We start from the raw sequence: 14,821 nt of genomic DNA, 5'->3' as shown, positions 1-14,821 counted from the left end.
ATTTTTTTTGTTTATATATAATTACTCGCCATAATAGTGGGAAGAACAACAATAAACTTTCAATCAATGTACTACTAGGCCTATAATTTATATACCTAAAAGGGATCAGCAATTAATGATCATTCATTTATTTCAGAGCATTTATTTATTTGTGTAATGCATTTTGAACGTCGATCTCCAACAGGTTCTCATCATTATTAATAATAATAAATCAATAGGCTAGATTCCAAGCAGCGCCACCCTCGGCCGCCGCGGGAAGCCACTCACGAAAATCACGAATATGAAATCACTCCGCAAGCCACTCAAACTCTATCCTGTCACCCTGCCAGCAATTCAGTCTTTTCCCTGTCACCCTGCCAGTTATTATAGCTCTTCGATCCTTGTCACCCTACCAGCCATCCAATCCCTATTTTTTGCCGTCACCCTAGCTATATATATATAGGCTGCCTGCCACGTAAACTCCTTCCTGTCACCCTTAAAGTTACTTAAACTCGATCTATACCCTGCCACCCTGTCAGCGACGCAAACCCTTCCCTGTCAAATCCATCCATGTCACCCTTAAAACTATTTAAACTTCCCTTTCACCTTGGTACTGTCGTGAAACATTTATAGTTGAATGCTTAGCTCGGGACACAATACATTTGTAGCTAGTGTGTGTGTGTGTGTGTGTGTGTGTGTGTGTGTGTGTGTGTGTGTGTGTGTGTTAATTGCTGCTTCTGTTACAGTTGTCCCCTACCATTGTATCTAGCTTTTTAGTTTTCTGGTGCTACTTACACATGCTCTTCCCTTCTCCTTTGTTGTTTTACTTGCAACAATAAACTATCAATCAATCAATCATTACTATTTACGGTCATGACACTTTTTCATTATTAATAATCTCAACAAAAGTCTGCATTTCTTGTAAAAAAAAAAATCATTTAACCTATAGGGACAGGCGTAGGGACTTTTCCTTTGTATGAGGGGACACGTATAGGGACTTATCGTGACACCCGTGGGAATATTTGGACCAAAAAAACAGTTTGGGTGACACTGTCCTGCCTGGGGGTTGGGATGGCATGTTCCTCCCTTCTCCCTTGTTGTTTACCTGCAACAATAAATTATCAATCAATCAATCAGTTTGGGTGACATCACTGCATAGACGACACGTAAACTGGCGGTTATTTCAGTTGCCCGGGAACAGCGACAGAGGTAGGACACGTGCCGCTCCGCCAACCTGCCAACACCTGCCTTCGCTAACCGAGCTCCCCAGAAGGTGCGTGGGGTGATAGGCATAACTCGAAAAGTAGACATTTGCGACGGAAATGAGGTACAAAATCGTGCAATTCACTAAATCTATCACCAGAAAAACATCACATCAGAAAATCGTTGGTTGGGTGAAACGGTAAATTGTCCATCAATCTGGTTTTCATGCGTGTTTTTTAAGGTTCATGGCACAGAAGAAGGGTCAAACTGCCACCAGGGTCATAAAACTACCCCTGGAAAGGCCTACAGCTCCTATGAAAGCCATGTCAAATATGTGAACTTGGCCGACGAAATGTTTTAAAATACGACCCAAAACCCTATGGCGGGAAGGGTCGCACGGGGGTGGCCCTGCTCCCCCATTACTGCCCCCCCAGGCTGCCCCGTGGCCCTGCATTTATTACCTGAGGTGGCTCTACACAGTGACCAGGCAGCTCTTTTTTTTGTAGCGCCATGATGAGTTATTTGTAGTGTATAGGGTTCGTCCGGCAGTGTCACCCGTAGATCTTATATATATCGTCACCCTCATAAAATAACTGCCTAAGTCATTTTTCAGTGATTTCCAGGTTTTTGTCTACATTAAATTTCCGTCATGTGACACCCATTTTTGTATAGTTGCCTTCATCATTCAGGGTTTGAGTGTTCTGGAATTGGCCTTTTCATTTCTGCCTAACTTCCTATTCCTATTTCCTGTAAAGTATAGAAAATAGTGACTTTGGCGGTTTCTTTACGAAGGTGACGATATGGCACGTACGGCATTGGGTTAAGATGGGTTTCAATAACGCGCTGATATCTTCTCTCCTACTTGATCAACTGCTCTTCTGTTGTTATATATGCATTCGACTGACCTTCAAACCTCCCGGGAAGAGTGTAGAGATCAAAACTGCGAAAATAACCATGCAGTACATTGTAGAGGCGAGTCCCTATTAAAGACAAAATTATGCAGTTTATAATAGTTTGCTCTTAGCGTGTTATTGCCTGATACACCCAAACCGTCCTTTCTCTTCGTGAATAGACAGACACGCGCGCTGGCATGACCGGTAACGCGCGCTGGAACAAAAGCGCGCGCGGTTACGTTCAGTGGTGACGTGCATGCGCGCTCACTCAAAAAAGCGCGGGCTCACTCAGAAACCAGCCAGCGCTCAACTACACAAAATAACCAGTGGCGTCACCAGGGAAAAAAATTTGGGGGGGCTTTAGCCCCTAGGTAATGATGGGCGTCGGGCGAGCGCAGCGAGCCCAACCAGCTGGACCCATTCTAGGGTTATTTTGAGGCCCAAAAAAGAGATGAAAGTAGAATTAATCTTTATTACTTGATAATAAAAAAAAAAGATGATAAAAAAAGAATAAATGTAAAATTATAATATACACTCACCAGTGACCAGCGAAGCAAAACAAAGGCACTAGCGGAAGGACTAGTCTGTCAATACTGTCTGCCACTGTGGCGGCGTGGCCTGTGTGGGACCGTGGGACGTGTATTGTACTTGTACGCGTCAGCTGGACATCACCTGATCCTCTCTCTCTCTCTCTCTCTCTCATTTTATGCGACTTTTATGTAGTCACTGTAGATTTTTCAAGATTTTAATTTTAACTTTTTTCAAGCTTTCAAGAATAGGGTAAATATTTCAAGATCTTGAAAAATTTTTCAAGCGCTGGTAGCACTGGTGACTGGGTTCCGAATTTCTTTGGGGGGGGCCAAAACATACTCTCAGAGCGTTTGGGGGGGGCCATGGCCCCGTGGCCCCCCCCTGGATCCGCCCTGCCTACAGAATACTGAAAACTTATTCGCTTAACCTAGGATCGAGCTGACAGTGGCATGTCATTGCAAGCCTGCTTGTTTTTTAGCCATATTACAGACAGCGGCAGTTTTTCTCTTGTAGGCCTATTACCTAACGTTAGAAACAAAAAGTTAAATACGTCTTTTACCTTAAAGTTCGAGATGACTGTCCATCTATCCGGGAGACTATCCCCTTCCTGTGATAAACACGTCAACACTGAAGCGAAGCATGGACTCGACTGACGACTGCATGCCATAAAAGAAAACGAGTCTTACTAATAAAAAATGAGAGGTAACTATTTTGTTTATTTAATGCTCTGATGCAGGGATGGTTCAGCAGAGGTACCGATGATTCTATAGAATAATGAATAAAATAGAATATCTGTATAATAGAGCATACAAATATGGAGATCTGTCAGGAAACATATTTCAATATCTAAGTGAAACCAATTTTTTTTAAACCCGAAAATAAGGTTATGCTTTGACATGTAAAGTGGCCCAAGTGGGCTAAAACTAGAGAAATATTAATTTTTGAGGGTAGAAGTATTTTTGGGGGGGCTGAGTCCTTGGTTTGGGGGGGCTTAGCCCCCATAGCCCCCCCCTGGTGACGCCACTGAAAATAACACATATTGCGGTAGTGGTTGTGGTGGAAATAAAAGTATTCCCCAGGCCGACAGAAAGAGTAGTAGTAGCAGTAGTTGTTATTGTGCCGTTGTAAAGGCAAGACCCCCGCAACATTCACTTGATCGGATCAGCTGAGAAGAGACAGGTGCGTTGCAGATAAGGTGATACACAGGTGAGGCCGGGCTGGTGTACAGTAACTAAAAGAAAAGAGCAGCATTAGTGAGAGGCTAATATTCCTAGAAATAGTCTCACTCAAACAATTGTACCTCCCAACCCCTGTCATATACCTTGCAACTTTTGAGCAGAACAGTCAGAAGTCCTTCACTATCCAAATCCATTATGCAAGAGTAAACCAGCATTTTCATCCTTTAATCGCATTTGCTGGTAAACTCAGAACAGACTTCCTTTGTATTGCCTCCTGCCTGTGACTATTATCCATTTTTACACCTGCCACACTGTGGAGTTTGACATTTCATCCTGGTTTCTTGGTTTCCAGTTTCTTTCACTTATTTTCATTGTACTGGAAATGATTTGTGAGCTTTTGTTTTTGTGTTTTGTCCTTGGCTGCTTTCTCTGCTGTGATAACAAATGGTTGATATATATTAATAATTCCACTCGTCTCACGTTGGTAGACGAAACCTATTACTGGTAAGATTTGGGTGTTTTTAATTACTCTGCTAACTATTCCCTGTGAAAATCACTAGTTTCCTGTACTTCCCCCCTGTCCCCCTCCCAGAAACTAGTGATTTACTAAAAAAATAAACGCAAATTAGTAAAGCATGCAAACTCACCATAATTGCAAGTTTTATCTTTCCATTGCATAGAAATAAGGAAAAATAAGCATTGAAGCCTTCACAGGACCATGAGGAAGGTGTACTTGGCTGCTGATCAAGTAAACCAACGTCTCAAATGCCATATTGAAAATGCACAATGCAATGCGTATCACAGGTATTTATGGAAAGTAAATAAACTTAACAAATCTAACCAAACTCATAACCACCTCCTAATAGAGGGGGAATTCACCTCCAGTCAACCACCATTATCTTAAAACCAAACCTAACCATCACCTATACCAGGGGGGGTGGGCTTTGCCCCCATCAAACCCACATTTAGCCATTTTCACTGGAATTTGTTGCAAAGTAAGATGAAAACATGATCAGATCTATCAATAAAAGTGTCAAACTCCAGAGTGTGGCGGGTGTAAAAATGGATAAATACCAAATTAAATAGCTTCTATCATAAGCAGCAGTGCTATTTCAAAAGAAGTTTTTGGTATAATGTGTATCATGTTAGTTGCTATTCCTAGGAAGGCAGAAGAGCAAATCTGATATATATGTTGGTATCTTCAACCTTAATGACATTACTTTTTTGTGGCAATAGTTAATATTTTAGGGTAAATCATCTCACTTCTGTCAACGATTCTAGTTGGTCTCTTTGTTTCAAGGTGATGTGTATGTGTGTGCATTTTTATGTGTGGCAATGAGGGTAGCCCACTGTGCCACCATCACCACCCTTCACCATTATATACATCGCTGGTTTCCTTCCTCAAGATTGCTCCCACATCACCACCACTACCGTGACATCACCACCACCACCAGTTAATGTTCTTGTTGTTTACTGTTGTTGCTTTTGTATTGTTTTTGTGTGTGTGTGTGTGTGTGTGCTGTATGTAATATTTATCATAACTACACCATTACTGCTTATTGTCATATATTAATGATCTCCCAAATGAAGATCAAATATTGATTTGTTGGCAAATGTTACAAAAATACTTTTGATTATCAGTCAAGTGGATTAAACAAGATAACGGGAAAAATTAGCTAAGATGGAAGAATAGAGTGAAAATGGCTACCTAGGTTTTATCTTGAGAAATGTAATTATAGGCATATATGGAGAGAAATGGACTTCCTGAGAGATTGTGATATTTACTAGATTTCATTACAAGTGACAAGTGATGAACATGTTACTCAAGGTTAATATAAGACCAATTCAATGACTGGAATCATCAGAAGCACATTCCAACTTTTTCAACCTGGAAACATTCTTCCCTCTATGTAAATCAATATTGAGGTCTCAGTTTGATGTGGCAGCTCTGTATTGTGTCCTTGTACAAAAAAGTTAACTGAGTGTGATTGAAAAGATATCACCTTTTCAAGAGAGCTGGATAAATTACAGGGAAGGGCAGAAAGTGTTGAATGAAGGCTTCAGTGCCAACACCTTATGTGGCACCTCAGACTGAAAGAGTGCAGTAGAGAGGAACCTTTATTGGATCCTGCACTGGAAACCAACTAATAAATAAATGAATATAAATTGATAAATAAATAAGTGGTCTTTCCTCGAGTTATACACAATATCTCTCTCACTCTCTCTCTCTCTCTCTCTCACCTCAACAACACTATGACTACCTTCTTTGCCCCCTCCCCCTCCTAACCTAACCTAAGCACCCCCACCCCCCCTCATGATAGCTCAAACACCCTCCTCTGTTCACCACCTCCCTCACCTGTCTCCTTTCCCAAGGTACTCCCTCTCTGCACCAAACAATGAACTCACTCTATGTCTTGTCTTGTCTCGCCTTGTGACAGTGCCCCCTTTTTACTTGCGGGTTATATTTTAGAAAAAAAATGTAAAGATGAAATGTTAAACTTGCAGCATAAAATTGAAATTTCTGCCATGTGTGTGGCATGGACAGCAGCGTTAACAAATGCTACAGGGGACCTACACTGTCACTGCTGCCTCCTCACTCAGTCATGCATTGGCTTTAACAGCCATCTGTGTTACTGTTATTTTCATTGTCTTCATTATGTTCTTGCCACAGCCACATCAAAGACAAATTTTAATAGAAAATGTAGCAAAGTGTCCAAGAGGAGTAGAGTATTATTAACATTAACAGAAAAATAGTGGTATTGAACAAGCTTAAAAGCAGTATGAGTATTCATAGTTTTAGCCATTCACAAGAATGTCAAGAACATATGGTAACCTCTGTGAATAATAAGGGAACACTAACCCTTTTCCTTCACCTCTAACCCTGAAGCCCATCTGCTCCCCCTCCCCCTGCTTCATAAGCCCTAAAAACCTAACCTCAAACACCACATGTCACCATTACCACCACCCTTCTAACCCTTTTTCTCCCTTCCACAGCCACCAGCACCATGGCATCAACAACCATTAAGGTGTGCGCCAACCTGACCACCATGTTCCCTGAGCGTGGTCCGCTGGCCAGCCGCTATGCTGCTGCCAAGAGGGCCGGCTTTAAGGCTGTGGAAACGTCGCTGCCATACAGGGAGTCTGCCGAAATTCTGGCCAAGGAGTTGCAGGAAAACCAACTCACACAGGTCCTCATCAACTCTGATCCAGGTGTGTGGAGTGACAAGTGTGGTAGAGAGAAAGAGGGGTGGAGGAAAGTGCATATGTGTAGGATTGTATTGGAATAGTATAGTAATTGATATTATTTTCATATAGATACGTATCTATTTTCTTTCTTTTATGTATATGTAAGCTTTTTTTTTATTTATTTCTTTCTTTCTTTCTTTTTTTTTTATTATACTTTTATTGATGTCTTCAGTTATTTATTTATACACTTTTCTTATCTGTATTTATTCACTTATTTGTCTATTTATTTGCTCATATACAGTGTGTATATATATATATATATATATATATATATATATATATATATATATATATATATATATATATATATATATATATATATATATATATATATATATATATATATATATATATATATATATATATATATGCCTTTACTTATTTATATAAGCACCAAGCTGTTTGGTGTTTGTGTGTGTGTGTGTGTTTGCAATTCACCCTGATTATGAGCTGGACTTGTCATCACTCGAGGGAGGCTCATTAGAACCTTGATTGTGTGTGTCTCTTTGCGTGTATTTGGAAAAAAGTCAAAGCATTTAAATTTGTGCCTAATACAGGGATGGAGCAGATTGACTTTTTATTTATCAGGCCACTAGTTAGGCTAGGAAAATGGAACAGCTACTTTTCCTTTCCTTTTTAACTCCTCCAGATTTTTTCAAAACATTAAAAAAAAAGGCATTTCTAAAGAGGAATACAAAGAAAGCAGTTTATTTTTACACCCTCACACGCATACAACTCCACTAACCAAGGTAACCATGTATCTTCATTATGTATGTTTTGTTAGTTTATACATAGGTCATGGCACATGTATATTCCCTGCTTATGATGTACACCTGTGTATGTATTGACAGGTCACATTGAAGGCGGGGAGATGGGGTTTGCCTGCATCCCCGGCCAGGAGGCAATATTCAAGGACAGCCTTGACAAGACGCTCACCTACGCCAAAGCTCTCAACTGTGGCATGTGAGTGTGTTGGTCTCAGTCTCCCTAACCCAGGGGTTCCCAACTGATTGATTATAATTCCCTGGGGGATTGTGGAGTATTGACAGGTGTTATGAAGCCTTGCTTTAAGGGAGTGTCGCCCTTCTAATCTCATAACAAACAGCCTCACTTATAACTCCTCCTTTCCTCTCAAACAACTTTTTTCCAGTTAACCCTCTGAAGCATTTGCTCTTCTCACCTTTTCCAGTGTGCCTTCCAATAAAGGTGTTGGGGGTTAGAGAGGGCAGGTCTTGGGGGTGAAGTTTGAGGGCATTACATTTTTGGGTAAGGGTGAAGTTTGGGGGTCAAAGAAGGTGGGTTATAGGTTGGTCCATCTCAGAAAATAACATTTTTTGCTCTATTTCACCTGCTTTTAACAACTAATTTTACATTTAGTATATATAAACATAAATATTAATAGGGAAAGGCTACAAAAACTCGCCATTAAGCACTTTGAATGTGCTCTCTATTGAATAAAAAAGTTGGGAGTGGTCAGCTTACTCAGAGCCCGCCTCGCTGCAACCACCCTCACCGCTCTCCTGCACGGCCAGATGCACAGCAACCTCCCTCAACAACTCTTGTATCACAGCAGTTCATGATCATTAAACTCAGCAAAGTTCTGAGGGTTGGCAGGGCTGAGCAGAACAGCAGAGGCAACATCACACACCTGCATTCAGTTGACCCAGGGGTGAGGGAATGAGGAAATGCTTTGCTTACATTTGGTTGGTGGGTTGGTAACCAAGGGGTTAATGAACCTAACCTAACCTCCTCTTGATAGGAACCTCGCCACCTACGAGGACCCCATTGGCCTGTATCATGTGAGTGTGTGGTGTGCCTGGTGGATGCCCATGTCTCCATTCACACCAATTTGTATTCTCACGGGATGTAGTCAGATGCATAATGAGCCTCACCTCCTCTTCCTCCACAGGGTTCACATCATGGTGGGCCTCCAGGACAAGAAACACACAGAAGAGGAGCACATGCAGACCCTGCAGAAGAACCTGCAGTACGCCGCCGACCTCTTCCGCAAGGAGAACATCGTGGGAGTGGTGGAGCCCAAGAACAACATCACCTTCCCTGGATACTTCCTCAACGACTTTGACAAAGGTGAGGGAGGGTGTGGCGAGGGTGCATGTCAGGATTGAAGTACAGTCATGGCAAAGAACAGGGGCAATTTGTGACTTCTTAGGGTGGATAGGTAGGGAAAGGTGCAAGGGTGGTCTGTATTGGTGCCTTTCAGTCTGGAAGATGTAAGTGTGTGTGTGTACAAGTGTTTGTTGGTATGTGTGTGGGTGTCTGTTAGTGTGGCTTTGACCAGGGTGTGGCAGTGGTATGAGAGGTCACTTTTCAGGTGTAAAGTAAGGTTGTGGGGGGCAGGAGAGGGGGCAAGGGATTTGTAAAGGCTGATAAGTAGGGGAAGGTGTATGTGTGTGGGTGTGACATTGATCTGGGTGAGATGGGGACAGGGATACTGGGGAAAGTAGTTTTGGAGGAGAAAGGGGCATAGGAGAACAGCAGGGGTGACAAGAGAGGTGTGTTGGGATTGAAGATCAGGGAAAGGAGCGATGGGGAGGTAGAAACGTGGTGGGTGGTTGTAGTTTAGAGATTGGAATGAAAGAGGATGTGAGAGAAGGAAGGGGAAAGAGAGAGATGGGACATGGTTGATTTGTATATGCATTTAAATTTCCTACCTTTTCTTCCTCCACTCCTTCCTCTACACTTACACAGTTCCTTCCTCTTCTTCCCATTTCTCATTCTCTGTGTCTTATCTTGGTCCTCCTTTTCCTCTCCTCTCCTACCCTTCACCCTTCTTCACACTTCTTTCCTTGTCCTCCCACCTCACATTACTTATTTTCCTCTTGCTCCTTCCCTTCTTCCTTGAATCTACGTTCTTCTTCCCTTTCCCATGCATACCCACCTTTAATTCCTCTCTACTCACTCACCCTTAGTTATCTGAACACTTCTTTCCCTTCCCTTCCCTTCCCTCTCCCCCTCTCCTTCACCATTGCACCCCACTCACATCCCTCTCACGTCATCCCCAGCGGTGAGCCTGCTCTTCAAGATTAACTCCCCCCATCTTCGGCTCCTCCTGGACTTCTTCCACCTGCAGCACATTTGTGGGAACATCACACAGAACATTGACCGCCTCCTCCCCTACACTGGTGAGTAAGTGCGGCTACGTGTATCGTGGTATTTGTGGATGTGTAGGGATGTGGATTTGGGTTGGAAAAGGGTATGTGAAGGTGGATTGGGGTGTAGGAGGAGAAAAGTTATGTGTGGATGGGGTGTTGGGCAGAGTAGGGCATGTGGAGGTGGATTGGGGTATTTGTGGATGGGGTGTTGGGCAGAGTAAGGCAGAGGTGGATTGGGGTATGTGTGGATGGGGTGTTGGGCAGAGTAGGGCATGTGGAGGTGGATTGGGGTATGTGTGGATGGGGTGTTGGGCAGAGTAGGGCATGTGGAGGTGGATTGGGATATATGTGGATGGGGCAGAGTAAGGCAGAAGTGGATTGGAGTACGTGTGGATGGGGTGTTAGGCAGAGTAGTGGATGTGAAGGTGGATTAGGGTATGTGTGGATGGGGTGCTGGGCAGAGAAGGGCGTGTAGAGGTGTAATCCCTTAATTAACACGCTTATCTTCGTCATCTCATTATCTCAGCCCATGTGCAAGTGTCTCAGCCCCCCCAACGCTCTGAGCCTGACACACCTGGGGAGCTGGACTTTGTGTACATCATCAATAAACTCAAGTCTGCAGGTACGGCTATGGTGGGGATGGTGGTTGTTGTTTTCGTAATTATTTCTGTTGTTATTACTGCACTTGCCTTTTCTTTCTTCTTCCTCCATATTTATCTCATTGTTTGTTTGTTATTTTGTTTCACTGTTACTCATACCTATTATTATTATTATATGTTTTATCCTTTTAACATTCTCTTCTTTGACAACCTCACTTTATTTATTTATTTTTTTTTTTCTCGTGATTTATTATGTCAACTACTATGATTATAACTTCAGCCACCATCACTACTACGTCTTCTCTTCTGCAGGTTACACGGGGTACATCGGTGCTGAGTATTTCCCCTCCACTAAGAAGACTGAAGACTCACTTGGCTGGATCAAGAAGTGTGGTCTCACCTTCTAGGTAAGAGAGAGAAGAGAAGAGAAGAGAGAGATTTTTAATTAATCATGTGGAAATTTTTTTACTTTAACTTAAGGATTTCTCATTTTCATCTTGGTTCCTTCTGTTCCTTCTCTTAGGTGGGATGCCAAGAAGACGGAGGAGGTATGAGGAAGGAAGAATGAGCCAAGTGCCTTGAAGAGGTTGAATAAGAAGTGAATGGAAGACTGGACTCCAGAGGAAGAGAAGAGAAGGAATTGTTTATAAGGACATTTTTTATTTTGTCATTACTAATGGGTAATTTAGTTTTCTTTGTTTGTTCTAGTCTGTTATGGGGTGCTGTTTTGTATGAGCCGTTGTTATTCTTTCATAACCTCCTGGAATATTAGTTTTGATGGGCGGAATAGTAACAAGATTGGCATTTGTTTGATCATGATTTGTTTACTACTACCACCACTATCTGTACTGCTACCACTAACATTTGACTACTAACATTACCACCATTATTTCTAGTACTAAAACTATCACTGCTATTCTACTACTAACATGAACACTGACATTTGCACTGCTACTGTTTATCTTGCTGTTTATCTTTTCCCTTTTAGTTCCACAATCTCTTCCTTCCTCTCCTAAACTTCACATTCCTTCATATGCTGTTGTTTCCTCCCTTCCCCACCGCACATTAATTTCCTCCTGTCATCCTACATTTCCTTCCTCCTTATTTCTTTCTTTTTATAGAGTAGAGTGACACTGGCAGATTACAGAAGGGTTGTCTTTGTTATTATTATCGTTGCTGTCTTCCCTGCACAGATTTATGGGATTGTGGTAAGGAATGCATGCTGGGAAGAAGAAAAAAGAAGTTACTAATATATGGTTTATTTTGTTATACATGTCTTTCACTTCACCACATTACAGTCCTATTAGAAATAAGTGGGAGTATTGTACTAATCTAGATATGTATTATTGCATGTATGTATGTAAAGAGATTGTATGTATGTGTGTATGCATTTGTGGTTTAAAAGCCAGTGTGACATGGAACATATTCTAGCACCTCTTGATATGCTTTGCCAGTATCGTCATCTTTGGGTAATTGTATGCAGTCACTCTGCTCCTCTTTCCTTTGTCACACCATGATATTTATGTTACTAAATTATTTGATAACACTACTACTAGACACAGTACTTGCAATACGCTGGTAAAACAAAAGTGAAGCAATATGTGACACTAATTCAGTGTCACATAACCTGGCATGGAAAATCTTTTAGGGAGGGACTCGTGGACTTGGCATCATTGGGTGATGATCTCTTTGCTGCTCATTGGGCTATTGTTAACTTGTTAAAGCATGCAGCAAATTCTGCTTGCATTAACATAGCCTACTGTCTTTTGCTCTCTGCTACCTCTCTAAATCAGTAGTGATGGTATCTAAATGTAGTTATCTTAAAATCACTCTTCTTGATGGCCATTTATTACCTACAAATAATGGAAATACACCACTCTATAGTTGACCGGTGCTCCCCACAAAATACACTCATTGTCCTGGGCGACTTCAATGCAATTAATGGCACAGAGAGAGATGGCTACAAACTGTGTGTCAGTCCCCATGGTTCTGGCATTAGAAACATAAACCATTCACTCCTGAACTGTGCAAAGTCAAGAAAGCTGAGGATTACTAATTCCTGGCTTCAGAGACACAAGCCTTGCTGCTGGACTTGGTATAGTAATGCTGGCAGTGTGGTAAAGGAGATCGAACACATTCACATTAATACTCGTTGGAGGATCCTCCAGAGGGTTATCTGAAGTGCTGAGTTCTTTGTAACTGACCAAAGACTTGTTGCAAAACTCAGGATACACATCAGGTCCAAGAAAATCTCAAGATGCAACCCCACAAGGTTCCATTTGAGAAACTGAGGGACCAGGCATGTGCTCAGGAGTATGCAGTGGCAGTCATTTTTAAATTGATTGGAGATGCTTGGTACTCTGGAGGACCCTGAGGAGACCTTTAATTGTGAAACTCTCAAAGCTGCTGAGAAGTGTATTAGAGAGCATCCAAGGTCTAGGAGTGACATGTTGTCTCAAGGCTGGCTGGGGACTCGGAGCGATACAGGACTCGGTCATGATGGACTAGAACCCTTCTAAGGAGGGATAAAGACAGGTATGTCAGAGGTCTCGCCGAGGATGTCGAGGGTTGTCCTGATGCAAATGACCTTAGATCTTTCTTCCAAGTGCTGAGGAAGCTCCACTCCAAATCCACATTTCTGATGAGTTCTATCCGAACAGCATATGAGTAAATAGTATCAGATGCAGATGGGTAACAGACTCACTGAACTGAGTACTTTGGGCAGGTGTACACGGCAGAACCCCAAGCGAACAGCAACCTCTGGCAGGTTTGCAGATGGCGGCTGCCATCTGCTGATCTTCCTTCCATTACGAATTACAAAGCTATGAATAAACCAATGAAAATGATAATGAGATGTTTATCAATCTTCATTTAAAGTCGGTTGGTTATTTAGTCAGAAGGTAGTGGTAGCAGCACCATTATTATGGTGATAGTAACACACACCATTACCAGGGCCATAATTTCTTGAGGGGACTAGGGGGGCTAGAGTCCCCACCAATGTTTCATATATTGGCCTCAAAATGCCCTTGAAAGTGCTTTTTTATATTTTAATTCACCCATCAGCGCATGCTCGTCCCCCCCCCTCTCTCTCACACACACACACACACACACACACACCATGAACCTATGATATCCCCCCCCCCCCTAAAAGTCTGCCAAAATTACAGGCTTGATTACACACACACACACACACACACACACACACACACACACACCACTCCGTGGCGCAACTGGTTATAGCGCTGCGCTGCCAGGCTTCACGGTCTGACAGGGCGGCGGTTCGAGCCCGCTCAGGCCGGATTCTTTCTGTTGACTAGGAGTGGTTACTGTCCCCCCTTGAGCAAGAGGGATGGGGTGTGTACTGTGTGAGGTCATGGCAGTACCAATAGATCGACGATAAAGAGCACTTGCTCATGTCGGGAGGGTACCTGCTGGCGATTACGAGTCCAACACGTGATCAGGCCGTGGTGGTGAATTACACACACATAATTGCGCGCGCGCTCACACACACACACACAAACCTTCGTGGCGCAACTGGTAGAGCGCTGCGCGGCCAGGCTTCACGGTCTGACAAGGCGGCGGTTCGAGCCCGCTCAAGCCGGATTTTTTCAGTTGACAAGGAGTGGTTACTGTCCCCCCTTGAGCAAGGGGAATGGTGTGTGTGGTGTGTGAGGTCCTGGCAGTACTCAGAGATCGACTAAATGAGCACTTGGTCTGTCGGGAGGGTACCTACCTGCTGGTGATTACGAGTCCAACTCGCGATCAGGCCGTGGTGAATTACACACACACACACACACACACGTCACGATGGAGGTTTGGACATGCCGCGATGCCTTCCTCCGTCTCCGAGGCCCCACAGGTGAACACGGCGAGGCTTCAGGTGTGCCCTCGCGCCAACAGGTAAACGTGATGAATGGGCCACGAATCTAAAGATAGTTTGAAAAAAATGGGGTAAAATTAATTATATCTATTTACCAGTAGTGTTTGATTTTCCCCATCAAACAAACAAGCAAACAAACTTACGTACATAGATACACAAACAGTCATCATCCCACACACATCGTTTAATATTTCCCAGC

At 42.8% G+C, this 14,821-nt stretch overlaps 1 protein-coding gene across 4 annotated transcripts; it reads left to right on the top strand.

The window, feature by feature from the left end:
• The first annotated feature begins 1,107 nt into the window (after window positions 1–1,107).
• On the top strand, window positions 1,108–12,011 carry LOC127006261 (putative hydroxypyruvate isomerase). 4 transcript variants are annotated; one of them, XM_050875902.1, is made up of 9 exons: window positions 3,673–3,812; window positions 5,085–5,237; window positions 6,779–6,994; window positions 7,882–7,993; window positions 8,940–9,118; window positions 10,054–10,173; window positions 10,670–10,765; window positions 11,055–11,149; window positions 11,266–12,011. In XM_050875902.1, exons 2-8 carry the CDS (start codon window positions 5,120–5,122, stop codon window positions 11,147–11,149), a joined length of 936 nt encoding a protein of 311 aa, XP_050731859.1. In that variant the 5' UTR covers window positions 3,673–3,812; window positions 5,085–5,119; the 3' UTR covers window positions 11,266–12,011. The 4 variants fall into 4 exon arrangements, with proteins under 4 accessions (XP_050731860.1, XP_050731859.1, XP_050731861.1 ...); XM_050875905.1 differs by having other exon boundaries at window positions 3,778–3,812; window positions 5,191–5,237; XM_050875903.1 differs by lacking the exons at window positions 3,673–3,812; window positions 5,085–5,237 and adding an exon at window positions 1,108–1,252.
• The last annotated feature ends 2,810 nt before the right edge of the window (window positions 12,012–14,821 follow it).

The sequence above is a fragment of the Eriocheir sinensis genome, chromosome 32 (genome assembly GCF_024679095.1).
Source record: "Eriocheir sinensis breed Jianghai 21 chromosome 32, ASM2467909v1, whole genome shotgun sequence".
Lineage (NCBI taxonomy): Eukaryota > Metazoa > Arthropoda > Malacostraca > Decapoda > Varunidae > Eriocheir > Eriocheir sinensis.
Note: the sequence above shows the minus strand (reverse complement) of the source record. Positions and strands in the feature narration are given on the sequence as shown.

Excerpts from the sequence above, each read along its gene's own strand:
- LOC127006261 (XM_050875902.1), top strand. The coding sequence starts at position 5,120 with ATGAGGGTAGCCCACTGTGCCACCATCACCACCCTTCACCATTATATA. Across the intron at positions 6,995-7,881 it reads CCTCATCAACTCTGATCCAG|GTCACATTGAAGGCGGGGAG; the intron begins GTGTGTGGAGTG and ends ATGTATTGACAG. Across the intron at positions 10,766-11,054 it reads CAATAAACTCAAGTCTGCAG|GTTACACGGGGTACATCGGT; the intron begins GTACGGCTATGG and ends TCTCTTCTGCAG.